This window comes from Odontesthes bonariensis, chromosome 3 (assembly GCF_027942865.1).
Source record: "Odontesthes bonariensis isolate fOdoBon6 chromosome 3, fOdoBon6.hap1, whole genome shotgun sequence".
NCBI lineage: Eukaryota > Metazoa > Chordata > Actinopteri > Atheriniformes > Atherinopsidae > Odontesthes > Odontesthes bonariensis.
The window spans coordinates 22039156-22062336 of record NC_134508.1 but is presented as its reverse complement, the minus strand read 5'-3'; the positions used below and the strand labels follow the sequence as shown (position 1 = coordinate 22062336).

Below are 23181 nucleotides of genomic sequence, written 5' to 3'. Positions count from 1 at the left end.
CCTTCAGGGGGGTGGGTGGATGGATGGAGGCTTTTCCCCCTCACACACCTGTAGCAACTTCTTCTGTAAAGATGTTCTGGGTTCACTTGGCACGTGCACAGGAGGTCACATTACCAGCCAAAAGTGTGCGCGCAGTAGCCACACACAGTTGTCACTCATGACAATGGGCCTGTTTGTCACTTTTATCACTTACCTGAGGTGTATGAGGTAAGCCCCTCCTGAATGGATCCCGTGTCGTCCTCCGCTGGTGTAAAAACTCCAGCCCAGAAAGAATCATCTACTCAGATGAAAGCAGTTGTCATTAGTGATGGAAAACCTTGAGCATCATCCTCTCTCTACACATCCTCTTCATATTCAGTGCTCACTATGGGGACATCTGTTCAATCAAAAGTAGAATATTATATACTAGATATCTCGTGAAAAATGTCTTCAGTTTGACAGCTAGAGTCAGAATGCCAAAGCTTTGTATTAACTTCAGTTAAACCTCTGAATTCATGTGACAGAGGACAGAATGACTTAAACTGAGCATTGGATATTTAACTTTTAATATTCCTCCTTGATATGTTGTGTGTATCTGTTGTTCTGTATCAGAAAGATTGTACATGCATGTATTAAACTGATGAGACTTAAAGTAGCATGGTTTGTTTAGTTATAGCCTAGATGCCTTTATCTCACTGTTTGCCTACAGATGTCATCAGAATCACAGGAATTTCAGCTTTTCAAACAACTGCTCTGATGCCGCAGACATACAACATTTACACGGGTCTAGTCGTTTTTTATCTGCCATGTCAAGCAGAGAATGGACCGTTGATTATAGTCAGGTTTTCTGACATTCTTAGGTTCAATCATCCGTAGCATTTTTACAGCAGTTATTTTCCTTCACGTCGTCATCCCCTTCAAATGTTATTGTGCGTTTCGTTTACACGCTTACTTTGTCTCGATTGAGAAATTCCATCCTACGCTCAAGCCAATTTCTAATGTGCAACCCAAAAATTAAACTAATCAAATATGAAGTAATGAGTAACTTCTCTATAAACACTCAGGGTGACACACCACTTTATTTCAAGGGATACACAAAAGGTAACGTAATCAGTGTAGAAGTAACTGGTCAACAGTATCATCACAAACCCAGTTACTAACCTTTAAGCAATTAGTGATAAAGGAGTCAGTCCCGCCTCACAGGAAGAGGGTTCCTGGTTCACATCCTGGCTGGGGCCTTCCCTGTGGAGTTTGCATGTTCTCCCAGTGCATGTGTGGGGTCTCTCTGGATACTCTGGCTTCCTCACAGCATCCAGGAACATGCACGTTAAGTTAATTGATGATTATAAAATTACCCTAGTGTGAGCATGTGTGGTTGTTTGTTGAGAAGCCACACAGTTAAAATGTTAAAAGCACCAGAGGGCGCTGTTGTATAAACTACAATGTTCTTCCGGAAACCACAATCCCTGCCGTTTTGCAACTCCAGCAGCATGTGTTCGTGGACTACTTTCCTGCTCTTGTGTATTGACAGAACACTTTTGGTTTAAAATAAAGAGTCTACAGCCTTGGATTATTGTCTTTTATTAAGCATCAGTCGGTAAGAGAAGAAATTTGCTTCAAAACTGCTCATTATAGACATTGTCCTACAGCTTTTCTTTTAAATGGTATTTACAAGTTCTGTGTGTCAAAGTTTTATAGCGCTACATGCGTTGAAAAACAGGAAACCACACACATAATACTCTACAAATTCAACTGTTACAAAGTATGAAACTTTACAAAACAAACATTCCCCCAACACAGTAAGGACAGCGTACAGAGCCGTGTGAGTTAAACAGAGTGATTGTTTCCCTGAAGGAGGGGTATAATTCAGAAAATTTTAATTATAGTTCTGTATTTGGCTTGAACCTCTTGTGTGAAACATTGTACTGAAAAAAAAAATGATTACCTGTCAATGTTCAAAATTTGTGCTTTTGGAAATTGTACTTCAACCAATATGTGCCTTTCTATGTTGACGTTTGAACCGTCAACAAGACAGCAGAGGATTTCAGTCAGAAAAATCAATAAAGTGCAGTTTAGAAAAAAAAAATTAAAATATAAAAAGCAATAAAGACATTGTTAACATTCATCCAACACACAAATAAGGTGTATTTGTTAAAATAGACTATGGCTTGTTTGGAGGAAAGTCGACTTATGATTAGAGGCTCATTTTCAAAAAATGTGTCATTTACTGCATGTCTCAATGTTGTGTGATGAATTCTAATGAACCCTCAATATTCACCGTGTTCCACACCCTCCCTTTTCTATCTATCTAGTCTTTTTCTTCTGCCTCCAACACCTTCAACAGTGAAAGCCATATGACCATTTGTCAGTTTGACATTTTTATGCCATTACCATGCAGTGTTATCCCACGCACCAGTGACTGTAAGTTGCCAATAAGCCTCCTGACCAGACTATCCTCTTACGAAGTTCGTTTCTCAGAACTATGACTATCTTGCAGACATTATAGTAACTGAGCCTTTCCTGCAGGCCCGTACCCTTTGCATGCCCAGGCTGATATTTATAGAATCTGAAAATTGAACACCATCTCAGAAGAATGCCTCAACTCGTCTTTGCATTGTCATGAAGCAAGAAAAAAAAAAAGACTAAAGTACAAGTCATTCTTATGGGAAATTACAGCATAACTTGGCTGCACAACTTTGTCTCTTGATGAAAAAATGTAACGGAAATCATTTTGCCAGAACATTGTGTTTTCCCTCGCGGCCACAAAAGAACAAAAAAGAGCAGACACGTCTCAGTATTCTGGTTAGAATGATCATAGTGTTGTTGTTAAGAAGTTATTTGGGCAGAAGTTGGACATGAGGTTGTGGAGCAGAGCGCTGCAGCCGTCATTCGGGATGTCAGTTCGAATCAAGCAGGTAGCTCTGATGCACAGCTCTCTCTGTCACACAACATTTGTTCCCTTTCCATTCACATCTCGCACTCATTCCCTCCAGGAAGAGGTGTCTGAAGTCCTCGTACACATCACTGCGGTGGCGGCTCAGGTTCAGGTTCACGTGGTCGTGCTCTGCCTGTTCTTTCGTGGTTTTCTGAGTGTTTCTGTGAGAACGGCAGAGTGAAATGAGGCTATGATGGAGCAGTCTGATCGAGAGGCCCGCAATCCCGTTCTCTGTTGACATGTTTTCACCAGGTTAAACAACTCTGAAGACACAAGTGAGCAGGGAACAGCTGAGATGAATGAATGAATGAAGTCTCCAAGTTAGTACTCTACAAATCAGGCTCCTTGCAGGAATCACATGTGAGCCGTCCAGTCATCTCAACCATCACCATGGAAACAGTGGTCGTTCACTCTGCCGAGAGAGTGCCTGCACCTGTTTGTTTTTGCGGACCAGGCTTTTCTCATGTAAATGTTTGGTGCATTTTAAGTGCACAGGAAAGATGTTGGAGGAAAGAGCTGTGCTTTCAAATATATCAGCGCGACAGCATTAGGTCTTAGTTCTGAGTTTGCTTAATTCTCATTTGGACTCCATTCGAGCAGAATCAGTGTGCAGGGTAGGTGTTTGTTCAAAGCAAAGGCACAGAAATATCTAACTCATACCTAATGAATGCAAACAACCATCTACGGGAAATATACATTTTCTTTTTAAGCTTAAAGTTTTAGTGCTAAAAAAAAGATGCTTTGTAATATGCTTGCATGATATGTTAGGAGTTAAAAAGAGAACCTGAAAGCACCGGATGATCAGATTGGGTGTTTGAAATCAGGTGCAGAATATTTTAATATTTTTCTGAACTCAAGAGGCCTACATTGTACCTCCTTTCTGTTCCTGTGCCTGAGTGGCGAGCTGTACATAGCTGCAGGATGTCTTGTGGACTAATTAAGCACAATATTTTTGATTTCTGAAATTGAACCACTTGCCAAGAACCAAAGTGTGAAACAAATTGAATTAACTTTGGAAATGTTGGTAAAATAAAGTGCTGTGTTCCTGCATACTCCCTCTTCCGTTTTCTTCTTTTTTTTCTGTCTTTTTTTGGATCCTCCATCAAAAGCTGTCTTCTTTGGAGCCAAAAGTATTCTCAAGCTTGCATGTTTGTCCCAAATGAACAAGTGTTGTTCCCTGAAACATTTCAGATTCTGCTGTTTAGAAAGGGAATGATCAAAAATCTTGAAATATCACGTCAAAACACAATAGAATCTGTATAAGTTATCAGAAAGAACAGTTCTTTGGTTCTTCACATTACAAAAAAAAAGACAGGGGGACAGGCGTTTACAGGGAGAACAACATAAATATATCTATTACAGAATATCGTCATAAATTGAACTCCTTCAAAGAAACGCAGCACATACAGTGCAGTGAAATGCAAAACTATGAGTTTAGCACAATATATTTGTCCATATAGAGTCCATTATTTTATAAAATATCTTAAAAATATAAATTTATCTCAATTCTTATACAATACATGTGTGTTTTTTGTAGGAGATTCTACTTCTATAGTTAGACATGGTAACACTCCTACAAAACTGGAGATCAACAGAAAATCTGTACGATTTTCATTGCTGTCCTTCCAGCTACAGGGATGCTTTAAAGTCCTTTTATGCAGAGTTCAGTTTATCTGCTACAACAGGAATGACCACTCCTTTGAAAAAGTTTCGAAACAGCACAAGACTTTTTGTTTTGATTGAAAATGAAGTCTACTAACACCGATGTTAGGGACAGACACAGACATTTAAAGACTAAAAAAAAAATTTCAGTCTGTGTTCGTAACAAAAGAAATGATCACGCTGAGGTGCTTTCTCTTGCTAGCAGTCGGGCACAACTGGAACAAGAAGAAAAAAGATGGATGCTATCTTACTGCTGTATTTCTGTGTTGTCTACATGTATTCTGTGCAGTACAAATGTCGATACTAAACTCCTGTTGAACAGAAACAGAATGAAACTCTTGATTCGGCTAAAGGTCACACTGAAGACAAGTGACCACTAATGCTACATTACAATAAATACACCATATCGGAAAGATAAGTATTGCACACACACATATGTATGTACTATCTACCTGTCTGACTCAGGCTTTTTCACTTCCTCATTGAAACATGAAACATGGGAGACAACATGAACAAAGGCCAGTTTTGAAGGAGGGAGTTATAGGAAGCAAACTACACATATTCTCAACCCATCTTCTTTGTAATATACACTGTGTATAATTATGCACTTGCAAAGAGTGAAAAATGCATGTTCCCCTTCCATACTGCAATACAGCTATTTGAATATCTCTCCTGAATGTGCCTTGTTTCAATGCCCTTTGTGGTTTGCTACTGATCTGAGAGCCTTTGCTGCTGTGGCTTTAAAGTGGTATCCAGGGATTTCAGAAAAGTAGGTTTTTGCTTATAAAAATGATACTCAGTACTCCTCCAACTAGAGTGTGATAATTAGTTTGTGATCTAGGCTAAAAGAAATGTATGAATTGTAAAACTCCTCAGACTTTTGAGAGTTCACTGCTTGATAGATTTGATCAGGAGTCACTGCCAGGAAAACGTTTGTGAGCAGAACACAAAATTCTTTCCCATCATCCACAACTTTTGTATTTTCATGAGGAGAAGCATTTTGTATTATTTTCTTCAAATGTTCTCAGTGTTTGTCATATTCTTAGGAAGTCTACTGTGCTTCTGATTTGCTCTCTTTCTCCTCTTTTCATCTCTGTTCTCTCTGCGGTACATTTCTCTTTAGTGACTTTAAGAGTTGGAGTGACTCTTCTCTCCCTGAAGTGGCTGCAGCTCCTGAGCCACATGGTTCTCCTGGCCCTCTAATGGCAGTGTGCTGTTCCCCAGTTTCCACTGGAGGCCCTCCATGTGGTTAGGACCCTGCTGTAAACTGGAGTGATGGCTAAACCTGGGGCTGGCTTTTTCCAAGAGTCTTTGGGTTGTGTTGGTGCCTGAACCATCATGTAGGTGCTCCTCTTCATCTGTGTCAGCATCTATGAACTTATTGATGGTTGCGTCATGGAATGTGAAGTTGCTGGGCAGTAAATTCTCTGGGCCCTTGCTGGGTGTCCTGCTACTGGCAGTTGTGTAGATGGATGGCTCAGGGCTTTGGATTGATGAGCTGTCAGAGAGGACTCCCATCCCTGAGTCCTCACCACCTCTGATGCTGACCTTAAGTGTGTGACTCCTGAGTGGATTGTTAAAGCGCAGGCTTCTGGGGCTGTCAGAATACGGGCTGAGCTTGGCGTCTTCCCCTGCCAGGGATGGAGCTGTGCAATGTGATCCTTCATGCTCATTTTCCAGGGTGGGCTCCAGGCTGGGGTTGGTACTGACCCTCCCAGTCATGTTGCTGCCAGGGCTGTGGGAAAAACGAGAACTCTCAGGAAAGTCAGTGGCACAGCTGATGAAGCTGTCAATGCTGGACATGCTCTTCATGTCTGTCACTGCCTCCCCTGTGCTGGAGATGGCTTTGTGCGGAATGCTTCCCATTTCAAATTCAGCTCTCTGTCTGAAGGCTTTGGAATGGAGCCCCTTTTCCATGTTGATGTTGGCCTGTGACTGAGTCTTGGCAATCTTGTTGTACATCTCCTCCAGTTTTTGTACACTGAGATGCTGAGGGCTGCGAGAGGGCTTAGCCTGCTCTTGGTAGCTTGACTCAATGATCCTAGCGGGGCTGCTGGGATCAACTGGTGACCTGTGTCTGGGGGTCCCTCTTTGTGGAGACACATGATTATCATGCACCTTCTCTATCTTTTCATCAGTTTTTTCCACCATTACATCCACAAGCTCCACATTGCAGCCAAATGCATCTTTCATGTTCATAGAGACAATGCTACCATTTCTTTTAGCCCTCTCCAGAGCCTCTCGTCTTTTGACGGCTTTCTCCTGCCTCTTTTGCTCTTTGTAGAACTCAGAGAAGTTATTCACGATGATGGGGATAGGTAAGGCTATCACCAGTACTCCTGCAATGCAGCATAAACCTCCAACTATCTTTCCCAACAGAGTTTTTGGATAAATATCTCCATAACCTACTGTGGTCATAGTAATAGTTGCCCACCAGAAGGAGGCTGGGATGCTTTTAAATTTGGTGTCTTCTTCATCCTTCTCAGCAAAGAACACTAGACTGGAGAATATCATGATGCCCATGGCCAGGAAGAGGATAAGCAGGCCCAGTTCATTGTAGCTCCTCTTTAGGGTGAAGCCAAGAGACTGAAGACCAGTGGAATGACGAGCCAGCTTCAGAATACGCAAAATTCGCATGATCCGGAAAATCTGAACCACCCGGCGGACATTCTGAAATTGCAGCACACTCTTATTGGATTCTGTCAAAAAGATTGTGACATAGTAGGGCAAGATGGCCAACAGGTCAATGACATTTAAAGGACCCTTGAAGAACTTCCATTTGTCGGGGGAGGAGAGAAAGCGGAGCAGGTACTCCATGGTAAACCAGGCAATACACACAGCTTCAACATGGGCCAATTGTGGGTTGTCTGTGGATTGACCAAACTCATCTGTGTCCTGCAGCTCTGGGAGAGTGTTCAGAGACAAGGCAATGGTGGACAAAACGATAAAGAGGATGGAGACAATTGCCAGGATCTGCAAAACACAGAAAGAAAGAATTTTAAGAAGTTGAGTCGTGTGAAATTTATAGTGCTTTAATGCTATCGTGTGCTTCTTTGGCTTAGACTGAAACTTCTCATCAACTATCGGATGAACAACCAGAATATTTTGAGCAGATACTCATGCTTCCCACAAGATAACTTTTGTGATCTCCTGACTTTGCTTGTAGCAGTTCTGCAAATTTGACATTTTTAGTTTCAATTGGAATAACCCAACAAATAACTGATGGAATGCAATTAAATCTAATACAGAAATGAATGCTCCCTTCAGCAGTAATCACTTTGGTGATCCCCTAAATATCCATGTTTTTCCATTTTCAGTTCTAATTTCAATTTGTCCGTGTTATAACCAAGCTGCTTCAAATTGAAGAAGATACCATCAGCTTCCATTGTGCTTCAGTGCTAATTGGCAAATGTTAGCACACTCACAGATTAAACTAAGATTTAAAACACTGTCATCACTACCCGTTTTGAAAAAAAAAGGCCCCGGCAGAGAGAATATGTTAAAACATTAGTATGTTGACAACATCACTGAAAGCATCAGAGGTTAGCATTATGCTAATTGTGCATTTTGCTAAAAGCACTGTTGTGTAAGTAGGCTCCAGTCTAGCTCCTGAAATAGCTGTTAAAGTGTTCTATTTGTAAAATCTGTTCTTCTTGTTTACTTACTTAAAGGTTTGTCGCTGAGTTTGTCAGCTAACAAATCAAATTACTGCCAGGACATGCATGATAGAAAAATGTGGATGGCTTATTGCTTAATCCAGTCTTGTCTGGAAGAGATGAGAAACAAACTGATGCAAATGAGAAACGGTTGCTTCAATTAAAAAATCTGAAAGGCTTAAAGATTAGAAGAAAGCTCTGAATATGTTTTGTGTTTGTGTGAAGGTCTTTCTACCTTTGATGTAGCTGCCAGCACATTTCCCTCTAAATGTAATTCATCACATTTACACTCACAAGAAAAGTAGATCCAATCATTCATTTGACATTCTGCACCACAGACCACACTATATAATTAAAGGAGAGGTTTTGCTTCTGTTCAGTTTACCATGTTGGCAGAAAAGGCTGCCGCTGAACATGACAGACTATGACCAGTGGGGCTAAAGTTAGCATTGCCCCTGAACTATAGGCTGAAAGTCATAACGCCTCATGGAGGAAAATAGAGCTTTAACAGTGTCAGAGAAAGGTCAGTCCCACCAGAAACTTTGCTTCAAAGTGACAAGGTGACATTAAATTGCTTTTCAGACATGCTAAAATATCCCTTAGAGATAATATTTTTCCTGTTCCTTTAGTTGCCCACAGACCATTAAACCTTTTTCTGACGTTTATGTAAGCATTTCAACGGAAACAGGGTCAGAGAAAATGGGATCTCTGGGACAGATATTTTCTTTTCCTGTGAACGTCTTGCATTTCATTTTTTGAGCAAGTATGCAATTGTACAGTTCTTCACTGCAATCCTTTGATACCCAGATCAACAAGAAACCTACAATTGTTTTACAAAGCGCACCGTGCATGGCCAGTGAGCCCGACTGTAAGACCGATGTAGACCTCTAGAGAATTTAGGGACCTGCTAATGATATAATCTGCTGAGTACAAAAGGGTATGACCATAGTACTGTGGATTAAGAAGGCTGCTCACTGTTGTGGCTATATGGCTGTGCCACACCTATTATTCCTGTCCCATAGTCAGTGCAAAATCCAACACAAGGTCACTATGGAAGCTATGACCCAGGAGCCTAGTGAGTAGGATTATTCCCTGGTACCAGTCAGTCCCCATAAGCTTTAATTGATGTTGAAAGGTGACTGCTTCTAAAGTTACATTAGCCTTTAAAGAGAGGGGAACTAAAAATAAAGAAAAGGTGCAGTGGGGAAGGTAAGAGAAGACACAGGTGAGTAGATTACAGGTTTATCAACTTCGGCAGTGAAACAGTTCCCACGTAAGAGTGAATTTAAGGGCCAGAGAAAAAAATGTTAACTCTATTAGAGTCTTTCCAAAAATAGCCTGCCATGTGATCTGGATCCCAAGAGACACAAAATGATGGATGAAAACTTAAACAAAATCATTGGAGGTTGATTTCTTGCAATTCAATTACCACACTCAAGAGGATAAAAATAAAGTGTAACATTGACTTCACCCTTAACAGTAAATGTGTCACTATTTTCAGTATATTTTGAGCATATGGAGGTCTATAAGCTTATCTGAAAGGCAAAAGTGTGGAGTGGCAGGAGAATGAAATTGTGTGTGCATTGACTGAAAATAAACAGCATCAGAGCCTTACTTCTAAACTGCGTTGTACAGTGGAAAATATACACATCATATCAAGGCTTATCTCTCTTGACACGCTGTCATGGCTGGAGTGCAGTTGATGAATCACGCTAAATACAATAGACAGCACTGAGAATAAAAGGTGTGTGTTTTGTAAAGAAAAAAACGGAAGGATGACTGGCTCCAAACTGCATCAATTTCTCACCTTTTCCTCTCCTAACCTGAAAGTAATCCCACCAGAGTCAGCTAGGAAGTGATCTCACTAAAGACATACATCCAGGCAGAAAGAAAAGTCTACAGAGGAAACTGGGCACAGTGACAAGTCTGTGACAAAGCGAGAATGAAGCAACCCCAGTCATCCTTGCAGCAAAACATTGAAAGTGTATCTGGTTAGGGGCAGTTTTACCCCAATGAGAAAATATATACCAGTATTTTCATTTAGATCATAGAGTTTTGAGAATAACAGACAAAGCATTTATTGTCACTGTGCATCTAAAGGTGCCAAAGCTGGAATGCTGTGTAGTGTGCTGCAGAGGAATTAAGACATAGATCCACTGTTCAAGAGGGTTATGGCTAGTGTTGTGTTACCTCATTAGCTCTTAATGACAAACACTGGGGTCAAGAGAGCAGCCCGTCCCACTTCCTGTTGGCATAAACTAAAGATGAATCCGATCAGGACTACTGCTGCCTCTGCAAAACTTTAACACTTACTCATCTTTTAACAAACATAACCACATGCATCACACATACATTTCAATCCCACCTCAGTAATTAGCTCCAAGCATTCTTTCCCTACAAGCCCAGAGAAGAAGGAAGCTGAATATTTAATATCCTACCGAAGTGCAAGCGATCCTGTCCTGAAAAAGGTGGGCGTAAGAGGATCCTCAGTGGGGCATGAAAGACTGCAGAGCCAGTGTTAGCCTAGTTTTCACACAGCTTTCACCACACAAGGTTAACTGGGCTGCATATGTGACCAAGGTAGGGGTAGATATGAAGATTCATCAGAGAGGTAGTGTCCCATCGGGATTAGGAGTTCATAGTTTAATGGTGTGCAGCTCAGTCATGCTCATTTTCCACGAGTGAAAAACAAAGCATTATATGCGCGTTAGTGGGTTTTCCCCACTGTACATGCTCTCAGGCTCATCTTTTTTTGTAGTACCTCGGTTATTTATTCCACTCTCACTGAATGTAACAAAAGTTTTGTGTCTCTGATCTTCAAGAACATCACAGGCTGAAGAAATAAGATTGAGAGCAGTCAGGGCAAAGAGATGGGAGCCAGATAAAGACCAGACACACAAGACACGACACGATTTGGATCTGAGAAAAGATAACACGATGAACAAAGTGGCGTGGTAGTCACTAGAGAAATCCTCTTGTCTCGTACTTATGGGTTTTCCCTTACGTCATGCTGTGTGAAATGTTGATTCACCTCTTGTCCAATCTCGTTCTAACTGGATTTGCCCTTTTCATCACATGAGCTGAATCAATAGAGGGATTGTGTTACAATGACTCACTTATGTCATTTTCTGTGGGCATGAGTGCAACATGACATCTCTAATCCTCTTATAGTACTACTTCTGTGACTTGCCTTTAAATTTATCTTGGCCTGCGCCCTGACAGCAGACTCTTCTCCCACAGAGACTGTGGAGGCTCTGCAGACACTCCCTCTGCAGGATACTGGGCCATTGTTTTTGTTTTCATTAGAGGCCTCAGTGGAAAAGATAGATGAAATTAAACTCCTAGTAAACAGGAGGAGAATCCTTTCCTCAGCGGGGGAAATGCTAGAAGCCTGATGCAGCTGCAAACGCATTCTCCCAGGTTACAGCCTCCTCTTGGAAAGTTCCACCTGAGGACTGCGGTGCGGTAATCAATCCTCACCAGCCGCTCTCTAAAAATGATTCAACATTCAATTTACACTTCTCAACTTTTACCTTTTTAGTAGTAACTAAATCTATTTCTAAAGCTTCCCATCCTTCCTAACTTGCCTATGGGGCACCAAGACAGAAATCACGAATCTATAGGTTCCTTCAGAAAATTGCTCAGTAATTTCCTAAAACAGTTTGTCACGTTACGTTTTTGCAAGTAATACTTATTCGGAGTCAACTTCATCTGTGTTGGTGCCCTCTTTCAGCTGTAACTTTTGTGCACTGGTGAGCATACAGCTGCTAAGTGTTCATGTCAAAGAAAGACTTTGTCACAGAGTGCAACAAAGTGGCTCCCTAATGTGTTCTTCTTACACAACAGGACAACAGAGAAATAAGCTGGATCAGGCCTTAGCGATTATGACAATGCCGTCTAATAGGATCAATTCATTGCTGGTTTTGGTGTTTTATGGGATGTGTTTACTACAGGACAAATTTGGTAGATCATTAACAGTAGAATCTGTTAACAGTTTCCCACACTGACCGTATCACAAATTTTCTAGTTAAGAAGTGAGATTCACCTCATGCATCGCTTTGTTTTAGTCTCGCAAAGTTCATCATCTGTATCTTTTGTTTGGGATCCACACCTGTTCTTTGGTTTTAAACTAAGTGTGATTCTGCCACATGCTGTTGTTTATTCAAAGGATTAAGGAGGACTTTAACTCCCAGTCAGTTATGATTGACTCAATGCATGAGAGTTAAAAGAAAAGCTGGAGTTATGACTTTATATGGGGACAGAGCAGGTGTATGTAGACTACTAGAAGACCCATTTACTAAACTGTTTTTATTTCACTTTACTTGAAAGTTGTTTTTTTATCATGACTTTTGTAATTGAGAAAATCTTAGAGGGAAGTATTTAACTTTTTCTTTCACTTTCTGCTTTGGTTACTGTAATAAAAGTGCATAAATGGTGATGGCAGTGTTTTTCATTCCCAGTTGTTTTAACATGTTAACATGTATGCATTAAGATTTAAGTCTAAACATGCTTTATTTCATGCCTTATATGAACCAAACGCCACTGAAACTGAAGTATAAAAGTGAAAAGTAGGACAGAAAAAATTTGGCAACATTGGGTGGGACAGCACTCCACCTTGGTTCTCTTGTGTAACAGTTGGCAGTGAAATGTCACCTTTCACCATGACCTACATTCATATATGCGGTTTTGAACGTGTAATGGTTGAGCAATATTACATGCAAGCATGTTACAATTTTACAAAAGGAAAATGTAAGCATTTCAAGTTTTCAGAGCCCTATTTGAGTGATTTTACAGTTTTTGAGCATGTACGACAGTTTAATAAGCAGCAAAGTGTCAGCATATAATGATTTTGTAGCTGAGGAAGTGTAGAAATTTTACAACTTTTACTGTTCATTATGAATATACTTCATAATGTACTGTCGCCTCACAGCAAGAGGGTCCTTGGTTTGAATCCTGGCTGGGGATTTTCTGTGTGGAGTTAGGTTGTGTGGGTTATATAATATTATAAAATATAATATCATGTATTGATGGTCTGTTGTGAAAAAGTTCCAAATCTAATTACTTTACCAAATATAATTGAAAAGCAAACTACAGTGTCATGTTACATAAGTGCTCCAAATGAAGTCTATCTTTACCATCTGTTTCTGAACCACACAAACAATGAGTGCAATTAAGCTTCTCCAAAACTGACAAGACCCCCCCTGTGTCCTGCACAGATGTGCTCACCTCCTCATCTGCCTTGTTTCACCTTGCCTGGCAACCTTCCCTATCCTACCTCTAAGCTCATGGCATGAATCCCGTTCCTGTGGACTGAGGAGAAGACAGAGAGATGGATTACTGAGCTTGTGGCTACTCACAGGATGTGTCCTTTCCAAAGTACGAATATGGTGCTAAAATAATGATGCACATAGGCACAGTGCATTTAGTGAGTGTGCACTGATGTATAGTTTTCTGGCAGTCTATATACAGGTAAGCCCCTGAGTCCAACATGGATTATTCGAAAGCTTAGCCGGTTTACGTTAAAATTAATTTCAAATAATGTATGATTTCAATATTTGTCCAAAGAATTAGGAATTGGGAATAGATGTTTCAATGGAAATCTGTGTAAAGGACAATTCTGTGTGCAATGGTCTTTGTATGCAGCTTCACCTGTCTGTGCTCTCAGGGGACATGGATGTTTCTTCAGGCTTGACAGAGAAAAATTGAGAGGAAGAGAAAAGGCGCAGAGGTGACACTGTGAAAGACGAAGACATAAGTGAGAAAGGGAAATGTGTGTGCTCCTCCTGGATGATAAACAAACCAATACCAGTGCTGTCACCCTGGGAGTGTAAGTCCCCTCCATCAAACATCTGTGCTCTCATCTGGGACAGAAAGCCTTCACTCTGAAACACCTGCATCTGTATGCACTAAAGAACAGATGGTGCCAGATCATTTTATGGTGAGAAATTACTTGAAGAACAAACCTGTTGAGTATGTGTTACATTTGCCAAAATGCCATGTTATTTTGCGAAAGTGACAAATGAGTACCATTTTTCTTCTGCACTGTATCTTAGGCATCAAATTGATTTGGAATTGCTCAACAAGACTCTGAAATACTGTGGTAAACAAGTCATCGGAAATTGGAAAGGCGGCTGTAATATTAAATGTGTTAAAAAGCCTCGTAAACAATGCAAGATAGGCTGACCAGTTAGTAAGGGAGAGTGTTTGTTATCTGCAATATTTCTGATGCAAAATATTTAATAAAAAGCTTGAGCTTTTTTTCTGACTCAGTTTTATTATTTTGCTCATTTATTTCTTTGTTTTAGTTCTGCAACTTATACAATCTTTTCTGTTTCTCCTGTGTATTCTTGCAATTTGATTTAAGGGCAGCCATTTTGTTACCTCTATGATTATCAATTTCATTGTGGACATAAAAGTGGGAACATGGATCTTTGTGATTTGGACTTTAACTGCATAGAAAAACAGTTGAATATGAAATTTGGCCTGTATGAAACTGAAGTGTCTTGTAAAAAAATCCCGTTATTCTGTCTTTACATTTTCAATTTTTGATATTTCAGCAGGTGATGAATAAATGTTGAAGGACAAGTTTACGTGGAGTGTTTCACTCTTATTACTCACAAAAGTGTTTAAAAATGTGTGAAATGATGGGAAATAAGATGAACTATTAATTTGCTTTGTGCTGTCCGAACTCTGCTAAGGCAGAGAAGCAGGCAGATCTTCCAAACATTAGTATGAAACTGGTCTGGTAGCCCTCAGTAAGAAGGCTTTCCTCCAGGTTTGCAAAAAGTCACGCAGTCTGCATGTCTAAGCTCTACTAATGGAATAAGTATGGTTTCCCCTGAGATGTTCGCTCCTGATAGACACTGGATATTTTTGTGTGGGCCTGAAATGCAGCACGCTGGTGAGACTCATGGCTCACAGCACACACTCACATCTCCACTCAGCGAAGACACATCTCGCCCAGCTGAAAATGACACGTACTCAAAATCTGGCTTTGTTCTTGGTACTTTGTTCTGCATGCTGGAGCTCCAGCTGTCTCTTGTTGCTACGGTCTTCGCTCACTATGAAACTGGCGGCAGTGTTGGCAGGCAAATGAAAAGAAAATAATAAAATGAAAAACCCAATAAAAGAACAGAATTCATCACGCTGAATCACTGTCAACCCTGTGAAAACGAACCATTTGGCAGTGCTGCACACAACAAAACCAACGCTGTATATTTTCTTAATCTTTCACGAAGGTTGTCGTGAAGTTAATTACACGAGAGGACAAGTGTCAGTCGAGAAAGTTACCAGGGTGCGCTGTAATTAATATGTCTGTTAGGTAAAGTCAGGTTTAATTGTAATTAGAGAAGGTAATCAACATCTAGAGGAAAGAGAGATGCCCGGAAGAGAAGCAGAATGAGACGAGTCAAGATGTGGTTGGTGATTATTTAGTTGGTTGTGGGCTATAAGCACTGAGGGATTCTACCTTTATATAAACTAATTTGTTGATGTCATAAATTGGTGCAGGCTGTAGTAAACTTGCACTCCAGTGGTAAAATACAACGATATTAACACAAACACTGAAATGCAGGAAGAAAAATTCTCTAACAAAAGAAAAAACTTTTCTGCCAAGAGACACCTGGATGTGTGTCATATGAATGCTAAATATACATCCATTCACTTTGTTTCATTAACATAATGAAATGCTGTCTAAAATTAGTCTCTGCTGAAAAACTACTTCTGGGATAGCAGCAATTTGATTCTGTGATATTATACATAAAAGTGGCAAAGACAGGAGACTGTCCATTACATCGTACTATTCAAGAGACAAAAGTCCTCATCAGGTCCTGCTGTCACAGTCAGGACATTACTCATACAGTTATTTGATGCAACTTCTTCCTTAGGTTATTCAATGTAAAACAACTATGCACGTCATCATTTATGAATTATGCTTGCAAACAATTAGAGCAACCAACACAATGGCGTCCATAGTAGCCGTGATTTGACAGCCATCGTGTTGAAATAATGTATTTTAGCCAAAACCATCATTTTCATTTTTTCTTTTTAATTGCTAAACAAAGATATTGTTGTTGCCTGAAATCAACTGGGAGGTGAATTCAGGCAAGTGTTACTGATGTTGGTTTCAATCTCAGGTCACAAATAGGCTCAGGATTGAAATCACAGAGTCTTATTTCTCTTCTGCCGCTTGAAGGTGTGGTACTTTAGAGGATGTTGTTATGAACCTTTTTTGATCATTTCAGTTGGAGGAGTTATTGTTTTGAGGACAAATAGCTCTTTTCTGCTTTCAAACTCTTGTGTTTACTTACCAACTATCTCCATGGCTACAACATGTGAAGTACCATCACATGTAGGGACGTAAATTGTCGATTAATTCATTAATCATTAGTTGCTTTTTTTCCTGAGAATGTAAATTTCTCATGGTATCAATAGTGTCTTTAACATAAAAAGCAAGATATTGCTTATTTACTGAATACAAATGCATGTTATATTGCACAATTGATGTTTTATTGTACCAGTTAGGATACTGTGCAGACAATGGCATTTATGTAGTTTAACAAAATAAATTATGCACAGAAAATTAAAATACATAAAAAATAATTGTGCACTGGCTCACCTGTTGCATGTGAAACATTAAGCAAAATAAAATAAAATTTAAATAGAAATCTAAACGATATGGGTAGGCATATCCTACACAATATTAAGCCTACACATAATAATCTGGTAAACTACATATGTAAAACTTGAAACATTAGCAGCAGCATTTATAATCCCCTCAGGTCTGAGAAAGGTAACAGTAAGATTAATAGCCCTGGAAACTTCAAATATATTCTGAACACAACTTAAATCATCCCTGAGGAAGGTGACAGTAACATTACAGGGCGTCCCTTAGAACAGTCAAATGAAGATATGGGCTACCTCTCCTAAAACAAAAACATTCCTGTCTCAATGTGTTTTGAATAGGCTCCTGACCTAGACCCCTCTATTTTTGTTCAAGAAAATGAGCATATTAACGTGGTCAGGAGTAAGTCGTGTGTGCAGCCTGTTTACAGTGAGGCCAGCTGCTCAGAAAACACATTCAGATGGGACATTAAGATCTCAAAGTCAAAGTCAAAGTCAGGTTTATTGTCAATTTCTTTATATATACAAGACATACAGAGAGATCGAAATTGCATTCCTAACTATCCCACGGTGAAGACAGGACAAGACATTTACCAACAAGTAACACATAACAACAGTAAATGAGGACATGCTTATCCTCGTCATACTAAAATAAAATAAAATGAAAGTGACGGTGACAATAAAAGTGCAAATGACAAGACGAAAAAACAAAGTGCAAAGACAGACAGCCATAATAGAGGCCGGAGTTCAAAGTGTGAGTGTGTTTGTGTCTATGTGTGTGTGTGTGTGTGTGGGTGCTGGTTGTAGAGAGTTCAGCATTCTAACAGCCTGATGGAAAAAGCTGTTGGTGAGCCTGGTTATGCGGGAGCGGAGGCTCCTGAACCTTCTCCCAGAGGGCAGGAGGCTGAACAGGTTGTGTGCGGGGTGGCTGGCATCGCTCACAATTGTGTTCGCTTTGCGGGTGAGGCGGGTGTTGTAAATGTCTTGTAGGGAGGGGAGTATGGCACCCATGATCTTTCCGGCTGTGTTCACTATGCGCTGCAAGGCTTTCCTGTTGTAGTCAGTGCAGCTCCCGCCCCACCCAGTGATGCAGCTGGAGAAGATGCTTTCGATGGTGCCTCTGTAGAATGTGCACACGATGGGTGGTGGTGCACTCGCTCGCTTCTCAGAGTAAAAATAAAAAAACTACCTCCGATGATCTTTTTCTAAGCATTCTTTCTTGGTCACGAGGTTAAGGGATGGTGATAGGAGAAAACACTACGCTGTAAAACGGGTCTGCAAAAGTGAATCTACACCGATTCAGAAATATTCTACAGAAAGGGAATTAAGTTTAGTACGTTTAGCAGTAAGTTTATTGATCATATAAAATATTACTTCATTACCAGTGAAATTCAGAGAATGAAAAAGCCACAAAGTGAAAGATGTTGTCACAGCCAGCTCATGCTCACCCTTCTGTTCTCATCTATTTACGCCGTATGAAAGTAGTCAGGTGTTGATTTGAATGCTGCAGCCACAAGGAATTGTGGGATGTAACTATATCCCTTCTTTTAATAAAGGATGGTCCAGTGTTTTCCACGTTAAAGAGGATCGGAACGGAAACACTAAAGCGCCTTTCCTTAATATTTAGGGAATTCGTCCAGCTCTTCTCATGGCTGCAACTTAGATATCTCATAATAATTTAGCTTACAAAATAAGTAAGGAACCTTCTAAAAGAAAAAAAAAGGACCATTCAACTGGACCCTTAGACTTGAAGCTTGAAACAAGCAAATTCAAAGTAGTGGTGTCTGCTGACTGTTAATTAGCATTCACTAATTTTCCTGTGTCTGGTGACCTCTCTCTGTGGTGTAGCGATCTAGGTCAAAGTTAACCATGAAGACCAGATGTCAGTCGGTTCCTGTGACACGATTGGGTGTCAGCAGTGAGTGGAGGGAGTTATCTGGACTACTTACCTGAAACAGGAGATGCCTGTTCACATACCGTGCACCTATGTGATGCATCATCAGGTCTACTCTTCAGTTTCAGTGCTGGACATTCAATTACACTGAAGACAAGCAAGTCTGACATCCATCAACTGAAAAGGGGCTGTACAATAATTTAGAGGTACACTTACACTATTTTATGATGTACATCTGCTCCCTCTCCACCTCATTACTGTACATTAAATATATGAGGTTTTATTCTTGCCACAAATTATCTTTAAAAAGAATCCTCTGAAATCTCCATAGATATTTTTTTCATTATGACAAATTGAAATTTGGCCCTTGGAGTTCGAAAAATGTGAAAATAAGGTTTCATTAAATGACCTCATTTAAAAAATCCTTTGTGAGAAAATGAACAGAAGACCTTACAATTTCCTTGGTTGTTGGCTTTGTAATCATCTTTATTTGTATTTTAGCTCTGAAGGTGTATTTAGCAAATAAGCACATTTCTGTATAAAAAAATGTCTACAAATGTTTGAAGTGCATAGACTTTAAACATAATCTAAATTTGCTTTAGAAAACCAGTGAAGTCATCCTGTCTCTATAGACATAATTGTATGGGGGCTAAAAATGTTTTAAAACATTTTATTCTATTCTGATACATTGTCAGTTTTATGATACCCATAGTGGCAACATACTGAAGCTCAGCCATCGCTGACATAGATGCTCGTTCTGCGAGTGGTGAATGTGATGTCGGAAAGCAGACTGTGGATCACACCACTTTGAGGTATAGGAAACAGGATTCAAATTTGTTTTGTGTCCATTGGTAGCACAAACACTTTTCATACATACGATACCATTGAATCTCAGAGGCTTCTGTCCGAGGCTTCATATCTACTATACAGACAAGTGAGTGCTATCCTAACAGGAAAAAAGAAAGTACTTCCTAAGATGCCAGATCATTTATTTATTATAATAGTGGCTCATTACTGTCATTGTGCATTCGATTATTTGTCATTTGACAGCTGAAGCTGGATACCCTGATAAAAGCTGTGCTGCAGCATCAAACAATGTCTTGAACTTATCATGTCTTTTCTTGTAAAGCAGAGAAACAGTGGCGTCACCTTTCTGTATGTACCTGTGAAACTACTAATGCATCAGTTCTAAAATTATCTTAACTGGTCCCATTGTGCCAGGCCCACCTTTCAGTGTAGCCATGACAACAAATTCACCAGGCTGCAATCATATAAAGTGCTGCGCCACTGGATGCCTGTCAGGATCTATTTCCTTCTGTACCATTTCCTTTTCCATTTGATTGTTACTATATACATTTTTCAGGGTATGTGTGCCACGTCTTTCTGTGCACGGGTAAAAAGATATTTCTGTTCAAGCAGTGGATGACGAGCAAATGGCTGGCTGTAAAACCAGGTGGAAAATGCTATGCGCTCCATTCCACCGTCGGGTTTCATATGAAAATATTTGATGATAAAAACACTGCAGAAAAAGCCCAGAGATCCGTTGTGAAATTCAATCATTTCACGTAGCACTAAAAATCCAAATGGATGCAACTATGTAAATTATCCAAAGGTGACATATAAACAAAGAAAAATCCCATAGTACATAGAAAAAATGTGAAGTGCAATATAAAACCACCTATTTTTCACTGCGGACATGAAACAGCAGCTGTATACAAGCCAGTGTCTCCTCTTGAATGATTCAGTAGGAGTGGGTGTGCAGACCGGGGAAGCTCCTGTCTGACCACTGACAGCCACAGCTGCATGTGCCTATCTGTTTCAAAGTCCATTGTCAAAATGTTTCAAAATGTTCCCAGCCCTGCTTATTTCTGTCCAGCTGTCCTGCACTCTGGAGGATACTGCACTCCTGAGTCGCCCACTCATCCTCAGTGGAGGATGTGCAAAGTAAGGTGAGAAATCTTTCAGGAAATCTTTCCTGCCCACAGCCATCAGCATCTATAATAACTCTTTGATTTAATTGAGCTACATCAACATTTAATTTCCCTCTGGGATAAATAAAGTATTTTGAATTGAATTGAATTGAATTGAATTGAAATGCATAATGTAGAAAGAAACTGAGAGTAGAAAATGTTTGAAGTGCAGAGTATGGTGTATAATATATGCAGTTGTGACGTACAGACACGGAGGAACCCTGAGGCAACAGGCAGAGAAGAAACTTTGGAAGTGACCCATTTTTTCAAATATCTAACTGAAATGTTAAGAAGTTGTGTAAGAAAGAAAGAAAGAAAGAAAAGATGGTGAGCAGCATGAAGAGAGTTTGACATTTACAGTTGAGAGAGATCTAACCTTTAAAATGAACATTAATTTTAAAGGCCCAAGATACAAAAAAACTAAAACAATGTTACAACGTTGGCTACGGAGGCTTTCCGGCTAAAAGGGACAGAAAATGAATACATCATACTTACCTTTAGTAAACTTCATATCACATTGTGTGTTTGTAGTTCGTTATGAAAGGTGAGAACGGGAGATTTTCAGTACACGTCAGAGCCAAGTTGTTTTGACTATTAGTGGGTAGAGATTGTAATGGGACAAAGAAGCATGACCAGCTGTCTGTGGCAACATATGGAGAGAGCAAACAATCACAGGCAGCTGCCTGCGAACTGACTGACAGGACCAGGATTTGCACAGGTCTACAAAATGTGGAGGACAAAGAGAATAATGGTGTGTAAGAGGGGGAAGAAGGAACACAGGCTCACCCATGTGTCTCTCACACACATCTTCCTCTACTTTCCTTTTCATATATCATAACATGCACATGACAAACAGCAGCGCAGAGTGTCCACAGATCTCCTCAGGACGAAACTGCTGCATCTTGGCGCACAACTCAGCTGATAGTTTCCATGGAGACATGAGGCTTTTCAGAATTTTGCATAACAGATGCAGCGAGGCATTCACAAAAACAGGACGTACAAAACAAGGGCCAGGGCACACATGGTCATACGCTCTGGAGGATCTACGAATTTTCATCAACAATAGACAGATTGCTGTTAACACAGCAGTGTGCTCAGGGGACTATAAGAGGGTGGCACTCGTGATTCTATAAAGGAAGAAATGTACATGTGAGCAGGATCAGTAAGTTGTTAATTAACAGGCCGCTTGCTACGACATTTCCAAAGACCACATCCAATCCCGACAACATTACCTATTAGATTACACAGAAGTTATGGTGTTTTATTATGTTGTTAACTCCAACATATCTGCACAAATTCTGAGAAAGACTGGGCTGAAAATAATGGAAGATTGAGCAATCTATTTGGTTTGCTAAAGAAATTATTAGTATTTGGTGTAAATAAGTATTATGTTGAAAAGAAAAAATGATGTATGTGTAATTTCTTTTCAATGATTAAATAAATGTACCTGGAGCTCTAAACCACATACAGTTGTGTTTCCAGGAGTGAAACATTATACTGACAGACATCCATTTCCTGAGCAACTCAAACATTAACCATATGTACCTTTTGCCTGACCAACCCTAAGCCTATCCAGAGAGAAAAATGCGCTCACCTTAGATCTTAATTAGCTTAAGATGCTTTTTGCTCAATTCAAAGAACCGCCCCCCCGTCCCTCCACCCCTCCTTGAGGGCCCCAATTCTCTCCATGTTGAAAGAGATTGCGAAGGTGGTGTGTGTGTGTGTGTGTGTGTCACATTCTATTCATGACTTCATTTTTGTTGCCATAACAAAGACACGTTGCCATAATGTGACTGTTTAAAGAGATTGAGTTTCCCAGAACTCCCACATGTCCATCCTGTCTGCCTTTGTGGAGACTCTCCATTCAAACATTGATCTACAAAAATGTATTTCCTTTGTTTTTACCTATAAAAATCATACGTTTAAAAGCTCCTAGCCACTGAGAAAGCTCTTAGTTTTTGGTAATTGAATAAAGTAAAACAAACCCCCACACAGAGACAAATACACACACAAATATGTATTCATAAACCTAAGTACTTGAAGGAAATGATGACGTCAGCAAGAACAATCCTACTTACTACAGTTCTTCAGTGTATATAATCCCTCTTATTACCACTAGACATGGACAAGTGCTTGAAGTTTATTTATGTAGCTCTGAATAGGAGTTCAGTAGCAGTGTCACAGGGCTTCTCTGTGCCGTTATGTAAGCAACAAACGATGAGAACACACATCAAGCTCAGACTCTTAATCGCATTAAGAAAAAGCAAAACAAAAATCTACATGATTTAAATGCTCACGAGTCAAGCTTTTCAGACATACTCTATCTTTAACACAAATATGGAACCAATCCGTGGAAATTGATCAAAATCACAAAGAAATCGTATTGTCTTTAAAACAATTGTTAAGCATATTACCTATTGGTGAAAAATAAATAAACAAACATGAAGATTTTTTGTGGGAATC

At 39.9% G+C, this 23181-nt stretch overlaps 1 protein-coding gene across 1 annotated transcript in view; it reads right to left on the bottom strand.

Moving 5' to 3' along the window:
- Window positions 1-1544: 1544 nt before the first annotated feature.
- The window catches only part of LOC142377153 (potassium voltage-gated channel subfamily B member 1-like), a 46879-nt gene continuing 25242 nt past the window's right edge, over window positions 1545-23181 (bottom strand). Inside the window, exon 3 of the mRNA XM_075460977.1 lies at window positions 1545-7549. Within this exon, the coding sequence (XP_075317092.1) occupies window positions 5705-7549 (1845 nt within the window). The 3' untranslated portion in view covers window positions 1545-5704. The remainder of the gene's footprint in view (window positions 7550-23181) is intronic.